The following is a 23,103-nucleotide window of genomic DNA, read 5'->3' on the forward strand; positions in this document are numbered from 1 at the left end:
TTTATGCTTACAAATTTTCGTTCAACAAATTCAACTACTTAAGTGTTTTTTTAATAGTTTAGGAACAAACATGGGTCACCTGATGATAAGTAGTTACCGCCAGTTGAAGCGAAAATATAATGTTACGTAAAATAATAATAATTTCCTGTAGTGGGTCATATGTTCAGCTCGTCTGGACAGATACTCCAGCCACACAGTTATTCTACCGCTTTATATTGACGATATCAATGTGTTTTTGTTTGAAATGACGAAACCGGTGTATAAAGTGCAAGAAAGGAGCGATTTATTCAATTTAATCGTTTTTATTTAAATACATATTATTTTATTACTTCGTGAAAAGCTGTTTTCACTCGCGTTAATTAAATGCAATTAAACAAATATAAATATACTAACTACCGTATTCCTGCACGAAATGATTATTTCGAACACACTTTCTGAACGCATCCGTAAACGTCAAACATGGGCGCCCGTTGAACTGTCACGTCATTGAATTTCGTGGATTTAATATTGAAATATCTTGATTATACGAATTTTGCGAACATATCTTGCTGACTAAAATTAATTATTTTTTAACGAATACACGATATTATGAATATAGAATATTACTATAACTAAAAAGTGACGAGTAAATTATTAATTAAAATTAAAACTCATTTACTTGGTGGTTGGTTTGGCTTTGTGCAAGCCGTCTGTTTAGGTACCACTCACTCATCAGTTATTCTACCGCCAAATAACAGTAGTCAATATTGTTGTGTTCCGGTTTGAAGGGTGAGTGAGCCAGTGTAACTACAGGCGCAAGGGACATAACATATTAGTTCCCAAGGTTAGTGGCACATTGACGATGTAAGGATTAGTTAATATTTCTTACAGCGTCACTGTCTATGGGTGATGATGACTACTTACCTTCAGGTAGCCCATATGCTCGTCTACAAATCTATACCATAAAAAATATCTACGTTGGAAATTGAATTCGAAATCATATCGAAAATCGAGTGAGAACACTTAGTAACAAACCAACTTCGAGCAAGTTATAAAATTGATTTATACAAATTAAAATGAGTCCTGACTTGTGAGGGATCGATGATAGAGTTAAGTTAACCCACTTATCTTTGACTTAGAAATTCATCGCAGGAATTGAAAATAACTTTATTAAATTTAAATCTTTATTAATTTAGACTCGATAGTTATGATATAAATAAATATAATAGTATTATTTTAAAGTATAATCTGTAAGTGTGTCAATTGGACTGAGTCTTCCCTTGTGGGCTTGAAGTTTCCACCTCTCTGGTGCACTACGATTTGGTGGATTCATTTAAATAATCATTAAAATTATGCCATAATCATTATCGAAAATTTCTATGTCAACGTTTCAATATTCTTTTGTGTTCTTTATTTAATTGCAAAAACTATTTGGTATTAGGAGGTTTTAAATCTGGGTTGGTAAAAACTTAGACCCCTCATTCCTAGTGGGCACTTTGGACAAACAATTCATATAAAAAAAATCTGCATATTTTCAAAATAAAAATTATGAATTTTCCGATACACCTAGAATCTACAGAGCTGGTAATAAATCAGTAACTGAGTATTATTAAAGCATTATTTATTCCCAACTTTAAGAACAATGAAAGTTTCTTTGACTATTTTCAAAATCTTCAAAATAGTGATGTGTTAACGTCATAGGGGCCCCAAAATCTTGATGTGATAATGCCCATCACTTATTACACCGAAACGGTAAGTGGGTCAGTGTAATTACAACAACAACAACAATGTAAGTTTCCCACAGCTGGGTTAAGGTCTCTTTTGTCTTTGAGGAGGTTTGAAACATATTCCACCACGCCGTTCCAATGCGGGTTCGTGGGATACACATGAGGCAAAATTTCTATGAAATTCGACACATGCCGGTTTCCTTGAACACCGAGCACGAAATGAATGAACTCAAATTAAGCACATGAATATTCAGCAGTGCTTGGGCTTGAACCCGCAATCATCGGTTAAGATGCACGCGTTCTAACCTAACATATAATAGGTATTAGGTGTAAGTTTGTAAAGAATGGTTAATATTTATTACATAATATATGTGATGATTACATAACACCAGGTACTTCTAGTTCTAACTATATAATTAAAAAAACATATCTATTGTTTGATTAAACGAAACAATGAGCTTAATTACGCTTGATTGTCGATTGTTTTAAAAAATATTATAACATAAACAAATTTTTGCGAACAAAGAATAGCTTAGACTATTGTCGACACAATGCGTCTGTTGAAAAACATATCCAATGATGAATTAGATTTGTTGTTTTATAACTATAACAACGCATTAGTCATAACATATATTGAAAAAACAATGACACGAATTCTTAGTAAATCTGTCGATCGTAATTTAGTTTTTTTGTATCTGACAGTCACCAAAAAGTTTGTATCAAAATGAAAATAAACTTTATTCAAATAGGCTTTTACAAGCACTTTTGAATCGTCATTTAACTATTAAGTGAAGCTACCACCGGTTCGGAAAGCAGATTCTACCGAGAAGAACTGGAAAAAGAAACTCAATAGTTACTCTTTTTCAACATTTAAAAAATACAATCATATTAGTTGAATACAATTTTATATGTATGTAATGTGTCTTGCCTGGAAGTCAATACAACAACTAGGTGTTATATAGGAAATCCATTTCGATATTAAATTCCGCAGACATTTTTAACTTTGCCGTTTCATAAATTCAAATCATTTTTAAAAAATACTTTGGTAAAGATTATTCAATACAAGATTATACAGATGATAAAAAATCGTTGAGTTATTTTTTCTGAAGTTTGGTGGACGAGCATATGGGCCACCTGATGGTAAGTGGTCACCATCACCCATAGACAATGAAGCTTTAAGAAATATTAACTATTCCTAACATTGTCAATGAGCCACCAACGCTGATCCGTTTTTTTTTATACATAGAGTGATTTGAGAGCATGGTTTTTGTATGTTTTGTATATAGCATTGACAATATAGTAGAGAAACAAGAAAAAATCTGTGGTATATTTAGTATGAGCATTGCTCCCGTGCAAAGCCAGGTTGGGTAGCTAGTTACATATATAATAAGAGCCATTTGTTGTATAAAATTATGATACTATTATTAAGATGCTAGGTTCCACGTGTGAGAGGGTAAAGGGGTTTGTGTAAGGTGTTGCGTTTATGTATCGCTTACAACTAGTATGCAATGGAGCTGAGTACATGACAGCATGTAATGCACAAAAGGTTAATCTTATATATAAATACCGTAACTCCATTCTTTCCCAGTGATTATGGGATGATCGCTGCGCATAGAATTGGTTATGGTCTTATTTTGAAGAGCTCTTGCCATATATATGCCGCCAAATATAGAGGATTATTAATGCAGTTTTCTAAATTATTATGATTTAATATTAGAGAGCGGAAAAAATATATTTGCTGGCTAGAGAGCACTGAGACAGTATAAGAAAAAAAGTTAACAAAAATGTAATTGGTATTGACAAATTCATATAGAATCATGTAAAAATATTATTTTTATTATATTGGGAGTCTTACCCATGTCATGGTATAAACTGGTCTTTGACTAATGTGATATTGTACTTGGTATTGCGAAATTCTGGAGTGGTTATATTGCTTAATTTATCTGTTCCCTGATATGTGTTGTTTGCTCATCCAATACCCCCCGCATTATTCTGAACCTTATGTATACGTATTACGGTTTATTTTGGCTTTTCAAATCCCTCCTCAAATAATCCCGCAACGCACCTCAATGATATATTAATTACAAGCGACCGAGCTTCGCACGGGTACTTGATATCAAAATTTAAATCAAAATATCCTTTATTCAAGTAGGCTTTTACAAGCACTTTTGATTCGTCATTTTACAATTAAGTGAAGCTACCACCGGTTCGGAAAGTAGATTCTACCGAGAACAACCGGCAAGAAACTCAGTAGTTACTCTTTTTTAACATTTAAAAAATACAAAGTCATGTTAATTAAATACAATTATTTAAATTAATATGTCCTGCTTGGAAGTCAACAGGTATTAACTCCACGCATTTTTATCATCTATAAAATCTTGTATCGAATAATTTGCTTTTTCTACCAATGTATTTTTTACAAACGATTTAAATGTAATAAACGGCAAAGTTAAAAATGTTTGCGGAATTTTATTATAGAAACGGATGCCTTGCCCCAAGAAGGATTTATTGACTTTGCGACTTTATGTATCGTTATATTATAATCAAATTACTAAAAATCATTATAAATTGTAGCCTATGTGTTATTCTGATGTATAAACTATATTATTGTAAAATTTCATTCAAATCAGTTCAGTAGTTTTTTCGTAAAGTAACAAACATATATACATCCATCACAAACATCCGCATTTATATAATATTAGTAGGATTAAGTACTATTTTACGTCTCGACGTATTGTTATATCTTATGACTGTTATTTTGCATAAGAAAGTATCCTATGCACTTCTTTGGGATTCGACTTCCGGTCTGATTGTATTTTATTCTTTAAAGTCAAATCGCTGATGCGACTTTCTTGAAATCTGTCATGAAGCTAGCTTGAACACCAAGGAAATATACTACTTTTAAATAATCAAAATCAAAATATACTTTATTCGAGTAGGCTTTTACAAGCACTTTTGAATCGTCATTTAACAACTATATTAAGTGAAGCTAGCACCTTTTCAGAAAGTAGATTCTACCGAGAAAAACCGGCAAGAAACTCAGTAGTTACTCTTTTTCAACATTTAAAAATTCAGCCAGTTTAGTTTATTACAATTATATATATGCATGTAATATATTCTGCCTGGAAGTCTACAAGTATTAATTCCACGATTTTTTATCGGCTGCATAATCTTGTACTGATTAATATACCTTCTTTATCAATGTATTTTTACAAATGATTTAAGTTTATGAAACGGCAAAGTTAAAAATGTTCGTGAAATTTTAGTTTAGAAATGGATAAATACTCGAGCGAATCTGCGGTCTACACGTCATTAATTCATTAATAACAAGACGAATCATAGATGCAAAAAAATACTCTATTTTGAATTTTTCAACAACAACAACAACAGCCCGTAAATTTCCACTGCTGGGCTAAAAGTGTCCTCTCCCTTTGAGGAGAAGGTTTGGAACATATTCCACAACGCTGTTCCAATGCGGGTTGTTGAAATACACATGTGGCAGAACTTCTATGAAATTTGTCACACGAGATGAATTATGAACATAATTTAAGCACATATATATAGTGATGATTGCCTGGGTTTGAACCCGCAATCATCGGTTAAGATGCACTCGTTCTAACCACTGGGCCATCTCGACTCTTATTTGAGTATTTCATTGTTAATTAATAATGTGAAACGTGCAAGCGTTGCTATAAATAAACGGCTTTATAATTGCAGTGTCTGCTACGGAGTCAGTGGTGCCGTGGGGAATGGAGGCGCGGCGAACTTACACAGAGCAATAACCCGGTCACTTGCGTTGTTTACATGAATACTGAATCATATCACTTGAGTTTTATCAAAATTAATACAGTAATTATTACGTAATGCTTTCATAGAGACATTTGAAAAAGTTGATTATAAATTAAGTTAAAAACGACAGTTTCAATGGCTAAGGTCTTTTAAAAGTTTAGAGCTTATTCCATGCTGCTTTAATGCGTGTTGGTGGATACGCAATTGAATTTCAGTGAATTAAGACACGTGTATCCTCGCGATGGTTTCTTTCACCGCTGATTTAGGCCAATGTATTTTTCTATGGGACTGGCTGAACCTATGGATTTACCCGCATTTAATTCAAAAAAATTACTTATATAATTACCCATTTACTCCTTGAATTAAAAACTCTTCTATATTCCGGTACTCAAACTATCTCTATACCAAATTTAATAGAAATCGGTTCAGCGATTTTAGCTTTAAGAGGTAACATATAGAGTCACTTAGTGTCGTGTTTATAATATTATTATAGAGATAAAACTTTGCTATTTCGATAGGTGTACAAATGTATTTATATAACTGTTATATATTAGGCACAATTAATTTTATTAGATTGAACATGACCCGAACATAATCAACAATAACTAGTTATAAAAAACGACTTAGGCTTCACACAGCGGTCTGTTTGATTGTACGCTCAGAGTAAGAAAACCTTTGTCAGTTTTCAAATTCATTCCTCTATCAAGTCTTAAACTCTTACTACCTTTTGAATCTAAACATCGAATCATTGCGACGCAATATGTCACTCTCGATCGGTAAACCAGATTATCGCTCATACTGAGCACACGAAAATAAATCTTAAGTTGACGAAGCTTTTCTTACCCCGACTGTACGTTTTTTTTGTCAGCGATGCGTTAGTTTTACTAACGATCACATACGATCGAGTCGAGATGGTCCAGTGGTTAGAACGCGTGCATCTTAACCGATGATTACGGGTTCAAACCCAGGCAAGCACCGCTGATTCATGTGCTTAATTTGTCTTTATAATTCATCTCGTGCTCAGCGGTGAAGGAAAACATCGTGGGAATTTACAGGCTGTAGTTGTTGTTGTTACATACGATCTTTTTTAGGGATTTGTGTTCAATTAGAGATTATAGAAATCGCATTATTACGTAATAATAAATCTTATTTTATATTATTAATAAATTAATATTAATAACAGTCCGAGATTTCACGCCTCGTCTAACAATATTAATAACAATTTACTTGATTACGCGTCTCATCTTCCGATTCCGAACCCACCTACGAAACCGACGTGACGTCACACGGGCGCGTTATTCTTTTTAATAACATTTTAAAATGACCGTCTGACAGACAGCTTAAGCTGGTATGCTAACAGGATGAAATTTTGCACAAGGCTTTCTTTAGAAACGTGTAAGAACTTGACGAAAAATTTTTGGGGTCGATACGGCATGTATTTTTCTTCTATTTTCCTCTAGTTTTCATCGTCTAATTGCATATTAAAGGTTCGTATCTATTACTGAAAATTCTCTCTTCTAAGCAGTTTGGAAATTCCTTAGGTCTTATGTTAAAACATACGATAGGCTATTTGACTGGTTTTTAAAATTTATTTTATATTATTTAGTAGAGTTTAAGGAACCCAGTAAAAGTGGTTTTTTATTTTTAGTAAATATTTGCCGAAAAATTCCATATTTAAATAGCGCGTGAAAACGCTACTTTTACAATACGGCGCTGCAAAAGGATCGGTGACGTCACTTTTCTGTATTTTAATCTGTGGTACATATAGTAAGAAAGTAAGGTTAACAAGAAAGTGACTTCATTATAAGCCCGGCCAATCAGGAGCGTTTTGTGTCACGTGACAAACGTTTGAAAAAATGCATTTTTATTTATGGATTTTTGAATAAATTAAATATTATTTTCAACTTTCGTTGATAAATAACCATTTTAAAACTCATAATATTCACTGATTACAATAATTGACACTTTATTTTTTGCATTGTCAAATAGCCTATTGTAACTGACTTATATATACTAATTATAGTATGTTATGTAATATTCGTAAAGTTATAAGATTTTAAATTAACATGGTTATTTTTATTATTACAGTTATTAAAAACGGCATATTTACCATCATTTTTTTATTATTTGATGTAGCTCATAAATTCATAGATAATGTCGAAATATCAAGCTCCATCAAATAAAATAAAAAGCATGATAAATATTCCGTTTTATATAAGTGCAATAATTTATAAAGTTTTTTGAGAAACATTACCTAATATAATGAAATTGAGGGCGATACCTATATATAGGGGTTAAGATGCTGCCACGTGTATCCACAAATCACATTGAGTACCATTGTAACCTTCTCTCCAAAATTCGAGGAGATTTTGACAACAACATACTGTTATGCGGTAGTTCTTTTTTTAAATGTAGAAACAGAACTATTTTATTTACGTAAACAAAATAAAATATATTCATTCAATTTACGATTGATTGTCATGGAATATTTACCGTTCTATATTTAATTTTAACATTGAATGGTTCATTCATTCGAATCGTTCACATCATGTGTGCAATCAGATGAGCTATTCAGAACATATTTGTTTGTCGATAGTCTGGATATTAAACCTCGATGCATTTCTATTCATTCTTTTTGCAATGTTATTGCAATTGAAAATTGTAATAATATTTTTATTGAAACGTGCAATTATTATGAATATTACTTGGTATATTCTACCGCCAAACAGCGATACTAGTAATTATTATTTGTTGTATGGACCACATTTAAAGTATGAGGGAGTTAGTTGCAGTGCAAACCAAATGGTAGGGGTATGTCTACTGTCAAATAGCAACATTAATTATTTTTCCAGATTTAAATTTTCAGTAAGCCAGTGGAAAAGATACAAGAGGCATATATGATACCGTATAATAATATTAATAATAATAATTTTTGGTTGGACAAAATCCCGCAAAAACGGAATATAAAACCTCGTTCAAACGAGAGCATCGAAAAAGTTAAAAAAATAAATAATAATAATAAATATTATTGGTCAATTTCACATACATTCTGATCCCCATGTAAGTAGCTAAAGCTTGTGTTATGGAACAACAGACGTAACGACGGTACCACAAAAACCTAGATCCAAGACAACATAGAAAACTAATGAATTTTTTCTACATTGACTCGGCCGGATACGAACTCGGGAAACCCATTCATACTACCCATTAAAAATAGTGTACACACTTCTCGACCATGGAGGTCGTCGTCCATTTGTCAAAGATAGATAACCCATAGACAACGCAAGGGTTTAATAATCTTACAGGGGTAATACTATGGGCATTACCATACGTTGCCCCATTTTTAAGTGGAGTACCTAGTTTATATTAAGAAATGTAAACGAACCTCGTAGGCTTTCTTCCCGTGTTCTTCATGCTCTTCATCCTGCTCCGAGTAATGTTCCTTCCCGCCTCCTGATCAATAAATAATAATTATTAATAAATTGTATGTAGAGGAATCGAACTTTAAATTAAAATTTAATTAACTTTTATTTTACTTCATAATAAATAAGAGAAAAGTCGGAAATTGTTATGGTTTGTTTTTATGTTATAGATTGGCGGACGAGCATATGGGCCACCTGATGGTAAGTGGTCACCATCACCCATAGACAATGACACTGTAAGAAATATTAACTATTCCTTACATCGTCAATGTGCCACCAACCTTGAGAACTAAGATGTTATGTCCCTTGTGCCTGTAGTTACACTGGCTCACTCACCCTTCAAACCGGAACACAACAATACTGAGTACTGTTATTTGGCGGTAGAATAACTATTGAGTGGGTGGTACCTACCCAGACGGGCTTGCACAAAGCCCTACCACCAAGAAAATTTCCGACTATAACATAATAACATAACAATTACCTAATTAGGTACAGTTATAATTTGCGTTCCGGCAAAGAATATAGCTTACTTTAATTATTTCACCCCTCGAGGGGTTTAATTAGAATATGACTTTCTATATGACCTAGGAGGGGGTGACTGATACTTTTTAGTTTTCTTAGTACCTCTTCTAATGTATGTATGTATGTATGCAAAATTTAATGATGCTCGATGCATAACATATGTATATGATAATGTAAAAAGGCATTAAAGCATAACATGCAGCTCTAAAGCCTCTTCTCCCTTTTGTAGAGAAGATTTGGAAAATATTCCAGCACTCTACCCTAATGTGGGTTGGTGAATACAGATGTGTCCAAATTTCGTCGAAATTAGTGAAATGTACGTTTCCTTTCAATGTTTCACCTCCGAGCACGAGATGAATTATAAACACAAATTAATCATTTGAAAATTTAGTGGTGCTTGTCTGGGTTTGAACCCGCAATCATCAGTTAAGATAGACGCGTTCTAACCAATGGACCATCAAGCGTAACATTCAAAATTTATAATATTAGTTAGAATTAGTCATTATTTCATAACAGTGAAAAGTTAACCACTGGATACGAGTCACTAGTTTCCAAATTATAGGTAAATGAAAAAAAAACTTGCTTACGTTAATTCCATTTTATAATACCGACCAAAGAGGTTTTTTGTAGAAAAAATTCGAATGCGAATTTATAACACAGTGTAATTGACGGCTTGAGGAAAAAAAATAGAGTTGCGTCCGGTCACTAATGCAATTTAAAAGTAGGTTAGACACTATGTTATGTATACATTACGATTCGTGTCTTCGTTCTAAATAAAAAAAAAAAAAACGATCAGAAACATTGTGGTCGTTTGTTTCGTACCAATTTTTTTTTCTATTTCAATTATGCAGACAGAGGTATTAATATATACAGATTAAATATTTCTTATGTTGATTTTGTTATGTCAAAAAATTGACTCATCGCAGTTACCCGGACTTGCACTATTGTCCGGTTTTATTATTTGTATATTTAAAAAGAAATGTGTAAGAGAATCTCTATGATTGGCTTAAATTAGAAATAACGCAATAAGGTTTCTTGGTTAAGATTAATCATTAAAAACAACACCTCTAAACAAATTCCTCTATACAATGTAATAAAACTAGTTTTAACGGATTTAAATCGCGTATATTATTGTTCGTGGTCACGGCTAGACCACAGTCTACGCTGTAAAGTGCTAGAAACGTCGGGATGATAAAAATAATTAATATACGCGATTTAAATTCATTAAAACTGGGTTTATTTCAATGTGTAATAATCGCGAAAATCCTCTATACAAGTTTGTACGTATATTACGACGGACAAATTAATCTTATACATATAGATAACAAATCCATCAGGAAAATTAAACTAGGAAATATAACTCTGCATTAATGTCTGTTTTTATGACCGAGCGATAAGACATTGGTCGTTTAATTTATTCTATCAGATTAACTGAGATTCAAACTATAATGTACTCTGAATATTTATGAAGATACGCGCAATTCAAATTGCAACTGTATTAGTACTTAGTAGACGACCTCCGTGGTGGAGTAGTGACAACGGTTTTTATCTGTACGCCACTCCAGGGTCCCGGGTTCGATTCCCGGCCGAGTCGATGTAAAAAGTTTATTAGTTTTCTATGTCGGCAACGAAGTTTGGTAACGATGGTACCACAAACACCCAGACCCAAGTCTGGGTGTTTGTGATACCTTCGTTACTTCTGACTTTACGTAACACAAGTGCTTTAGCTACTTACATTGGGATCAGAGTAATGTACATGATGTTTCCAATATTTATTATTTATTATTATTTATTAGTTTTCTATGATGTCTTGGGTCTGGGTGTTTGTGGTACCGTCGTTACTTCTGATGTTTCCATAACACAAGTGCTTTAGCTACTTACATTGGGATCAGAGTAATGTATGTGATGTTGTCTCATTATTATTTATTTACTTAAATATGAGTTAGGTTGTATATGAGCAGGTGACTTATGCTTATTAGATTAGCAAGTGGTTTAATCTGCATTTAATTTGTTTAAAGAAACACTTTAATAACGTGTTAAATTTGTATAAAAAAATCCCAATACGTAATGTAACTTTTCGCGGTAGAATTTCGAAAAATATAGATAGAATATACATACGTACAAATATATTGGTTCTGTATTAATCATTTCCTGAGGAAACCTGCATGTGTCTAATTTCATCGAAATTCTGCCACATGTGTATTCCACCAACCTGCTTTGGACCAGTGTGGTGGAATAAACAGATAACATTTCCAAAACTTCTCCTTAAAGGGATAGAAGGCCTCCCCTTGGGAAATTTACATGCTGTTAGTGTAATGTGTTATTAGAGAGAAATTTTTCATAGATATTTATTAAGGAGACGCCACCTCTTTCTTGCGATGTGAATTGGTGCATAAAATTATTAAAGAATTTCATTCCATGTGCCCAGTTCTACTCACCATGGTTCATCACTCAGTATCAAAATGGGCTTTCTAAGTAAATGTACGAGAACGATCTGATGAAGGTGGTCCCAATAGGATGAAGTTGAAGGAAATGATGATTAGCTATTTATTAGATTTTGAAGACAAAATTGGTTAATACCTTCAAAGGATTTCCTTACCGTATATAGAAGTATAAAAAGTTTAAAACTGATTCAATTTGTAAAAATTAACATGTAAAGTTATGAATTGCCAGGCAGGATACATAACATACATACATATATTTAACTAATATGATTGTATTTTTTAACTGTTGAAAAAGAGTAACTACTGAAATTCTTGCCGATTCTTCTCGGTAGAATCTTTCCGAACCGATGGTAGCTTCACTTAATTGTTAAATGACGATTCAAAAGTGCTTCTAAAAGCCTACTTGAATGAAGTTTATTTTCAGGTTAAAGAACTTCCCATAAAGAACCTTACAGTTCACTTTACAGTGAGCAATACATATATCGGCAGTACATATCCACATTGACCCAAAAAAGATATGAAAAAACATTTTAATTTTGATTGTACAGCAACATCGCTTCGAGTTAATGCAAATTGTTTTCACTTTCTATTCTCATACTTTCGTCTTCGATTATTTACAGCGAAGACGAACCGTAACGCGGAATACCAAACTTACGTAAGGCCGTGAAACTAATTTAATTTCAAATTTCACTTATCTCTGGTTTAGTGAAACAATTAGCACGACACAACTTTGATGTAGCATCGGCATTTTTAAAACCGATCACATCCGAACTAAGTACGCCATCCCAAATTATCAATACTTATTTCTTATGTGAATATGATCTTTACACAAACGTAATAATTTGTAATATCATATGACCTAATATATTCGTCAATTTGACACGTCGATTTACATGCACTTGCTTCCTCGGTTTGAACTGACGCGAGATTTTATGGCGTCGAATGGTGCGATAGGGAGCTGTTTCTATTGGTTGCATAAATCGGCAGTAATCGGTTTTGAATTTGCCGATGCTACATCTAAGTTGTGCCGAAATACACCTTAATTATTTATGTAATTGAAACATGTTTTTTTTCATATTCAAAATTGTAAAAAATATTTAAATGAAAATAAACACAGAACACACACACAATGATTCTGAAACCACTTTTGAATCTTTTAAATTCAAATCAAAAACATTATTGACAGGATTAATGGTTCGATTGCCACCGTTCCACGCGGTCAAGATTTATACAGTAACTATTTTTAGTTCATATATGTATATATTTAAGCACTTAATTAATTATTTTGTTAATAAACATTTACTATAAAGCATACTTATTTATATTTGTAATTTATCATTTAACCTTGTTTTTTATTATTTATATGTTTAGATAGATTGTCAAAGAACGCCGTCGTCGTCGGAAGAAAGCAGTTTGTTATCACGCACACTACTAAAGTAGTATGACGTTTGGCGTGTATTAAGCGTAGCTGTCACGCACACCAATATAATATTTCATTTGTTTTAATTCTTTTATAGTGCAACACTGTGATATATAAATAGTCTAAGATTTCAATAATAGAATTGATAAAAAATATTTAGTACATCTACATACATATGAAAATTGTGAATATACACGAAGGATATAATTAACATAATAGTATCCAAGGTTGGTGGCGCTTAGGTCATATGTGGAATTATTAATATTTAACAGTACTAATGTCTATAGGCAGTTGTGATCTTTTAGCATTGAGTGACCTATTTGTCAGTTCAATATGACGTTAAAAATAAATTTGAATTTCGAATCTGATTTTATAAAAAGAAAAAATGATGTGCTTTATCTATGCGGTATAAAGCGTTGCCATTATTAATTTTAGTTTATTTATAATAAATATCGTGTTATTGTGTTTTAAATTTATATATTTAGCATACAGACTTACATAAAACCAAATTTTTGAAACTTTAAAACGGTCGCCTCTATTTTCCCATTAGATAACTATTATGTAAAGTTTAAATTAACACTGCGGTCGGCGTCAATCAATATGAGTTATACGGATGGACAATACAAGCCGGAGTGGCGTTCACGTACCGTGAAAACTTCCGTAATGAATACCAATAAAAAAAGGTTAACGAACTCTTGACAGATCTTTTTTTTTTCTCAATACTTTTGAAACATTCGCTTGGACAATATTTCGCATCTATTTCACAGATTAAAAATAAAAACTTTATTCAAATTGAATTTCATTCAATTCCATGAATTTTTCGAATGTAATTATTTTGTAAATACGACAAAAGATCAAAGATGAAATATATTACTTTATTATTATCGAAATCAAATTATACCTACGTATTTTGAAATTGAAATTTGCAAATTCTATAAATAATAAAATCAATAATTTTCCTCGTTGTAGCTTTGAATTATTATCGAAATGTATAATTAAAACAAGAGGTTAAAAATTTCCTAAGCACCAATTTATAGTAAACGCGATAAATCTCCTGACATATTTCTTACGCATTTGGTTTAGATATTTACTAAAAACCACCCATTTATTGAAACGATGTCGCCCTGACCGATCTCAAGGGTGGCCAGCCAAATATATATGACATATTATATGTACAAATATGTGGGCAAACAGAGGTCTAATAATCCCTTACTTTCATAAGACGATGGGACGGTAACTGCATCACTGAATAGACCTCCGTTACAGGTCCAAAGGGCACTTTTCGAGGCACATGATTGTAGCGTTGACTGGTTGATTCGTTTTAATTGACGTGTGTGCGTATTACATCTATGTGTGTGTGCTTATAAAGTGTGACGTCATTAAGAACCCACTAAGAGACTAGAGACTAACTTGAGATATTCAGAACACAAGTACGCACTATAAGATACACAGCGCGTGATCCTGTTCCATAGTAGGGTTAAGTCCTTTCCCTTTTAGGGAGTAGGTTAAAGGCTAGAGGTTTTCATCCTCTACTTACAGTTTCATAACTATGGAAGAAATAAATAGGAACCTTCACCGTCGAGCACGAAGTGGTAGGACTTTGAGCAATCCCGTTTGGGTAGGTACCACCCACTCATCAGTTATTCTACCGCCAAATAACAGTACTCAGTATTGTTGTGTTCCAGTTTGAAGAGTGAGTGAGCCAATGTAACTACAGGCAAGAGGGACATAACATCTTAGTTCCCAAGGTTGGTGGCACATTGACGATGTAAGGAATAGTTAATATTTCTTACATCGTCATTGTCTATAGGTGATGGTGACCACTTACCCTCAGGTGGCCCATGTGCTCGTCCGCCAACCTATACCATAAAAATAAAAAATAAATAACATAAAAACAAAATGCACAAAGTTTAGTGAAGACCTCGGAAACATTGGTTAAGATGCAGGGCTTCCAACCACTGTGCTGACACTTCCAACTTCTAAAATCTGGACCATTTTTTAATAAACAACTACAGAAAATACCAATATATTTTTACTATCCAACTTGGAAACTTCCAGAACCTTCTAGAAGTTTTGGATTCACTACAACGAGGTCGGCATAATTATGAAATTAACTAATCAAATAACGTTAATAAAATTAATTATTTCAATTTCCTCGTAGTTTCGAACTTGAGTAATAAATAAATAAGAAATCTTTCAGTAACATTCGCAATGTATTTGACGCTCCAGTTTATACGAAATTGATTTCTGAAGCATCAATAGAACTATGTTAAAAGTCTAGCCATACCTTGAGGTCGTGTGCAATCGATTCGACTCAGACCTCAATTACTAAGTAATAAATCGTCAATGCTTGCAGTAAAAAAGATGGTTAATTAAACTGACGACCTTACTTGGTAACGCAATAGATATGTTTTCTAAATCAGCACAAAGTGCACTCGGTGACAGGGATTTGCGCAAGCCGTTTGGGTACCCAAGATAACAACAACAGCCTGTAAATTCCCACTGCTGGGCTAAAGGCCTCCTCTCCCTCTGAGGAGAAGGTTTGGAACATATTCAACCACGCTGTTCCAATGCGGGTTGACGGAATACACATGTCGCAGAATTTCTATGAAATTTGTCACATGCAGGTTTCCCCACGATGTTTTCCTTCACCGCTGAGCACGAGATGAATTAGAAAGACAAATTAAGCACATGAATCAGCGGTGCCTGCCTGGGTTTGAACCCGCAATCATCGGTTAAAATGCACGCGTTCTAACCACTGGGCCATCTCGACTCAATGGGTATCTTGGTTCACTAATAATGTTTATTATTAAACTTTTTGATGAGAGTACAATTTGCTAATTCGATTTGATAGTTTTGCGTGTGTATGTCAACTATCAACTACACAGTCTACAAACACATCAGAACATCGTAGTGTTTTAAACATTTTGTCCTTTTATTCTCTTTTCCCAATTCTGTGACATTTAGAGGTTACTCTAAAATTTTTTCTTGTAATATTTTTTACTGATGATACATATATTTTTTGTATTGATTGGCCGGTTTAGTAGCTATACAAACGTAACTATAAGTTAATATAACTAAAAATTATGTTCTGGGTTCGAATGGGTTGGATGATTCTTTGGAAAAATTCACAGACGTAGCATTGAGTCTGAAAGTTGCTCCTGTGTTTGTTGTATTTTCTGTCATATCGAATTTTCCTTAGCATCTGATTATGAAAGGGAAGGAGATATGTTATATCTTGAAACAAATTTCAATCTCACCATAGTAAGCAATGAGGATAAATATTTTTGTGATGCTGAAACAAAACTGAAAAGTCTACTAAACAATTATCACTTCACACACAATTTTAGGACATAACATATTAATAATATAAGTAACTGCACTTAGCTGTTTTGGACAAGTTATTATTCGCGTAAAATTGATTGTTTTATGATGTAGGTAGGGAGATAGGCCGTCTGATAATGTGGTCACCGCCCAAAGCTAATAAGCCACAAACTTTAAGATGTTTTATCCCTTGTCTGTATATTTGTTAAGAAGCATCTGTCATCATTATTTGATTTCGAATGATTGCTCCGTTATCATTGTGAAATAATTGCGTTATGTTTTATTGTATTCAAATTAACAAGTCACTTAGGTCTTTGGTAATGCATTATCTAACTAGAAATGTTGGTATTACTATCGAAACCTGTAACCGCAGATTTTACTTTTTCGTTTTTTGAATAGTAATGATTTGACAATGCCTATAGTTCTGATATCAAGAACGTATTTTGATACTGTACTAAAGAAATTGTCACCTAAAAAAGGTAAATCCCCTCGTGCGAATTTTCCCTCCTTTTCCTTTTGTCTTTTTAATTTTGTATGGTTTTAATTAATATTATTTAATTATTATTTTCATTCGTGGTGAGATTTTTATCATTTATATATACGCTGTAAATTTATTTAATTATGACTGTGATCCGATAAATATACCAAAATTGGATTTTCTGTTTGTAATATTAAAAGAATCGTTTTTAACTAAATGCATATATATACATGTATGTATACTCATATTTCGGATTATGTGTCTATCTGTTCCGGCTAATGTCTGGAACGATTGGACCTATTTTGACGGGACTTATACCGATGTTATATAGTGTAACTTAAGCTACTTTTATTTTAGAGTTATACATAAAATTTCAGTTTAATTTAAGCGCAAACGAAGTCGAGGGCACAACTAGTTGAATATCGCGACTCAAGGTTTGATTAAATAAATACCTTATAAATTTATTTGAAATAAAAATAAATTCCATATTGAATTAAAAACTATCAAAAAAAAAACCTAAAATCATTAATGTAGAATAATCATTGTTCTTTTCCTGAATAAAATGCCATATAAAACATATGCAAAAGTTATAGAAGCAATTCGTACAATTCTCTTTGAATTAACTCTTATTAATAAACTTACTCTTAAATTTTAAAAGCTTAAAAGAAACGTAACACTGACAGCTAATATACGTTCCTTTAATGTGAAAGGACCTCGTTTCCAGTCAAGAATAATTTTTCGAGTAAGTTTGTTACGCACTTATGCGATGTTGTTTAGTCGTGAAAAAAAAAACCATAAAAAAAACTAAATGATGACTTTCAGATATAATTATGTAATACGTTAAAATAAATATGAAATAAATATTGAATAACGTTACATACATTACTCTGATCCCAATGTAAGTAGCTAATGCACTTGTGTTATGGAATATCAGAAGTAACGAAGGTACCAGAAACACCCGGACCCAAGACAATATAGAAAACTTTTTCTGCATCGAGTCGGCAAGCAAACGAACCCGGGACATGCACGGCGTATCCATGAAAACCGGTGTACACACTACTCGACCACGGAGGTCGTCGTTAAAGCAACTCATTCTACACATTAAGCCTTGAGGATGGATAGGTAACGTAGGCGGAGGCATCAGTTTTAGTAAAAACTCTTGCAAATTCCTATTACCTATAAATCTATACATATAATAAAATTGGAGTGTCTGTTTGTAATATTAAAATAGCCCTTATTTACATAATGCATATGTACGTTTACACGGTACATATACCAAAATAAGATTTTTTACAAGTTTTGTTTGTTTTTCTGTTCCGCATAATCTCTGGAACGGCTGGACCTATTTTGACGGGACAGTCACTGACAGGTAACTGATATAATAAGGAGTAACTATAGAATAGAAGATGAAGAGTACAATAATATATTTTTTTTTGTTAAATTCAAACGCGTACAAGGGCACAGCTAGTATAATTATACATAAAAGAATCAAGCAGGAATTCGGAACTAACATATTTAATTGATTTTATTATTACAAAATATACATATAAAACACCACGGCTGTGTAGATTTTTTTTTCGGTAAGAACTTTAATATTATATTTCGAAACCTTAATACACTTTACGCAAAGTGCTCGTCGTTGAAGGAAACCATCGAGAGGAAACCAGCATGTGTCTAATTTAAAGTGAGCAGTGTCTAATCCCAACCCGCATTTGAGCAGGTGGAAGCAGTAAGGTGGAATATGCTCCTAACCTTATCGAAGGGTGAGGAAGCCTTAGCCCAGCTATGGGACAGGCCGTTGCTATATATGTGTAAAGATAGCTTTTGAAAAATTAAGGACTCACTCACGTAGCAATAACCTGAGTAAAAAAATAAACAAAACACAAAACGTGTGTGTAAAAATAACCACATCGCCCATTCACATACACTGCGGTGGTTCGTTAATTGCTTACAACTTTACGTACTTTCAACACATCGGTATGAACGAGCGAATGATACGCGAATGAACAATAAATTCCATAAATTTTAAAATTAATATTTTGTACTATCATTATCCTCCTGCCCTTATCCCAATTTACTCGGTGGAGCATGTCTTCTTCTTCCATGCTATATCATGCTTTCCATGCATATCTGACGTCATCTCACAAGTAACATTCTTTCCAGCCATATCATCTTTCACACAATCCATCCATCGTTTCATTGGTCATCTCCTACCTTTATATCCAACCACGTTGACAAGACCCTCACAATATGTTCCTCATTCCTCCGCATAACATGCCCATACCATGATAGCCGGCTACCATATAATTTGCAATGAAAAATTATATTTCGAAATGAAAACTTTATGATTAATATAATTCTGTTCATTATCAGATCAGTCATTGAAAGAAAAAGAGTTCTTCAAATGCATTTCAAATAAAATGATAACTTAGTAATTTGAACTATAAAATGAATTTCCTTTTAAGGTCTTTATCGTGAAAAATTTTTTGAAATACGCACATTTAAACCTTTTGAAATACTGGTATGAATGCACAAGATAGCAGATTATTTTTTAATATCAAACATCACTTTTCATTTTAAATGCAAAATATACGTTAAAAAGGTGATATTGGTAAATTTTATAATAATTCATTTTTCATTAAGTGTATCTTCATTCATCAAGGACCTAGCTATTAAACTAAGGTGGACCTGTAACTTGTCCAATCAGCTTTCATACCGGACAAGTATACTAAGCTATTTTGAGGTAGATTAAATTTGTTGACTTCCAGGCAGGATTTATTACATACATATATAATTATATTTAACTAACATGACTTTGTATTTTTGAACATCGAACAAGAGTACTTGCTGGTTCTACTCGGTAGAATCTGCATTCCAAATCGGTAGTAGCTTCACTGAATATATTTAAATGACGATTCAAAAATGGTTTTAAAAGTCTACTTACATACAGTATTTTTTTTTATTTATGGAATAGGTTGGCGGACGAGTGTGTCGAGTGTGTGAGTGTGTAAGTGGTCACCATCACCCATAGATATTGACGCTCTAAGAAATATTAATTAGACCCTTACATCGTCAATGCGCCATCAACCTTGGGAACTAAGATGCTATGTCCCTTGTGCCAGTAGTTACACTGGCTCATTCGACCCTTCAAATCGGAACACAACAATACTGATGAGTGGGTGGTCAACCTACAAAGCCGGCTTGCACAAAGTACTACCACCAAGTAAAAGTATATTTCAACTTTGATCAGTGGTACTACCCAATATAAAATGTGTCCTAGTTTTGACTGTGATAGTATCTATCTCAGTGTATTGCATCTATATCACCATTTAATAAATATTTTATAACATGAGAGAATGGCACACGAGTTAGGCAAATAAAATGTCGAAGGAAATAAATAAATGTTAATTTACAATAAATCACTAATTGGACTGTAAAACGCGGTAATAAATAAATCCAGCAAATGATTTAATAGCCACTAATCCACTAAGTTACTAAGCTCTTTGGATCAGACAGATTATTCTCTTGGAGAGAGAATTCCCGTTTGGAAACTAAAAAATACAACTATTGTTTTTAGTATACAGTGATGTCCAAAATATTGTATATATTTTTTTATTTATATGAAATATCATTAGATATTGAGATCAATATATCATCCATTTGTCAATGACCGGGTTTTAGTACCAGACCCTTATTAAAGAAATTCGAGGTATACAACAGTCTATATACCGGTTCTATTCTATTATTAAGGGCATAAGGTTGAAAATTCTACGATTTTTGTCGTCTGACATGTAACCGGCGTTTTTTCTAAATGTAAGTGACGTCAAGAACCCAAATATTTCATAAGGTAAGTAGATCGTGAAAGGTTCATGCAAATTGAAAAAATAATCTTATCAGATGGATCCAAGTTAATAAAAAGTAGAACAATCTAGAATATTATATAAGAGCTATCAACATGACATTCATAGCTTCAGCAAAACATTTTAATTTACAATAATAACAAGTTTAAACTAACCTGTTTCACGGTGATAGTCTTCGTCTTTCTTTTTTTCTTTTTTCTCTGTTGCAGCGTGAGCGGCATCCTCGGCATCTGATGCTGAAGGAGCGGTATCCTCAGGTCCGGTTTCAGCAGATAGCGCAGTGTTTGATGCGGATGAAAATGCATCAGATGAAGGTGGACTGCTTTCTGTATATGGATGTGTTCTCGTCGCGATTTTACTGTTCAAATCACTTGCAACTTCGTCGCTTGAATCAGCTGTGGCGTCAGGGACAGGCGTAGTTGTCTTTATTTTAAATTTACGCTTGTTTTTTCTCATCTTGGGGAAAAATAGCGTTGGTTCACCCTCTTTTGATTCCGCGTCTACGGGAACTAGTGATATTCTGATATTATCATCATCTGCATTAGCTTGAGCTGAATATCTGGAAGAGAATCTTTCAGGTTTACGTATCTTCGATTTTTTCGGTTTCGCCGTCGTTATATAATCTTCGTCGTCTTTCACTGTGTACAAATTTGGATTTCTAAATACGGAAAATTTACTAGCTTCTTCTATATGTTTTGGTTTTTGTCTTTGTTTTATTGTGTATCGTGTCGTCGTTGTTGGAGTAGTAGGAGGAGTTGTTGTTGTGGTTGTAGTCGTTTTAACAATTATTTTGTATTTATCTTTAAACGATGGTTCTCGTTCTTCGAAGTCGTCGTAGTCTTTTGTAATCTTTTTCCAGTTTGAACCGGGGTGGGCATATTTATCATCACTATTCCTTTTTGTTCCAGTTCTTTCCAATTCTCTCTCTAACTCTTCTTCAAACATTTCTTCTTCTTTTATTTTTTCTGATATTGTACGCTGTTCTTCTGCATGCCTCTGTTTTAATTCATCAACACTATTAAGTATCTTCGCTTTCTTAGCATCGTTTTCACGTTGTTTTTCTAGTTTTTCGGCTTCAATTTTTTCCCGTTGGATTCTTTCGTTTTCCGTAGTGGTTTCATCATAATCGGCATTATCACTGTCCTCATTTTTCTTTGAAGTTTCTTTATTTTCTTTAGTTACCTCTTCATTTTCATTTTCGTTATCACTATCATTTTTATTTTTGTCTTCAGTTTCGACTTTATCATCATCTTCATCTTTATCATCGACATCTTCGTCATTTTTTTCTATATTTTTTTCTTGCACTGTGTCATCGTTTTTTGAGCGGGGATCTGGATCGATATCGTCATTTTCGTTTTTTAAATCTATAATAGCATCTTTATTATCATCAATTTCTCTTACATTGTCCTCGGAGTCCTTTTTGACTACATATTCTTCTTCGTTTTCACGTTTCGGTTTATCGTTGCGCCTTGAATGTTTTTTGCCCTGTTTTAACGCTTTCAGAACAGGACTTTCACTTGGTTTAGTAATTATATGTACAATTCCTTCTATGTCTGATAAATCAGTATTATTTTCTAATTTAACAGGGGCAACTTTTTGACCAGGCCTATGTTGATCAGACCACTCCTTTTTCTCGTAATAATCATCACTGTCACCACCACCCAGACCTTTGTCATAATAATCATCGGTTTCTGAATCGGAAACAGCTCTCATCCTAAAATTCATAGGGGGCGCTAATCTCTTCTTTGGCTTGGGCTTCGTAACGTCAACAAATTCTCCTAATTCATCACCGTGCTTGTTCTTAAACGGTACCCAATCGGGAAAAAAGTCCGTTTGACGTTTCGTCACATTCTGTTTAACTCCTATACTCAAAGAGTCGCAAGTCGCCACGATTAATATTAAAATCAAGATAAACGCTGACATTTTGATACGATAGAATGTTCATAACATCATAACTCGAATGATATTAGTAAACACTGCCGGACGGTAACGGTTGGAGGTGTCAACGGCGCGGTACGAACTGTTCCCATTGCTTAAACTACAACTATTTATACTGTTTGCAAAACAATTCGCTTCGGTCACTCGATAGAATAAAGTGGATCGGTCTATGTAATCGCTGAAATAAATATTGATAGACC

The 23,103-nt window shown here is 33.3% G+C and overlaps 1 protein-coding gene across 1 annotated transcript in view; it reads right to left on the bottom strand.

The window, feature by feature from the left end:
* Window positions 1-22,971, bottom strand: part of LOC124538081 (uncharacterized protein DDB_G0283697-like) — a 34,920-nt gene extending 11,949 nt beyond the window's left edge. The window contains exons 1-2 of the mRNA XM_047115085.1: window positions 21,121-22,971; window positions 8,881-8,948 (exon numbers count right to left, since the gene is read on the bottom strand). Coding sequence (XP_046971041.1) covers window positions 8,881-8,948; window positions 21,121-22,888 — 1,836 coding nt within the window. The 5' untranslated portion in view covers window positions 22,889-22,971. The remainder of the gene's footprint in view (window positions 1-8,880; window positions 8,949-21,120) is intronic.
* Window positions 22,972-23,103: the final 132 nt, after the last annotated feature.

Source organism: Vanessa cardui, chromosome 19 (genome assembly GCF_905220365.1).
Source record: "Vanessa cardui chromosome 19, ilVanCard2.1, whole genome shotgun sequence".
NCBI lineage: Eukaryota > Metazoa > Arthropoda > Insecta > Lepidoptera > Nymphalidae > Vanessa > Vanessa cardui.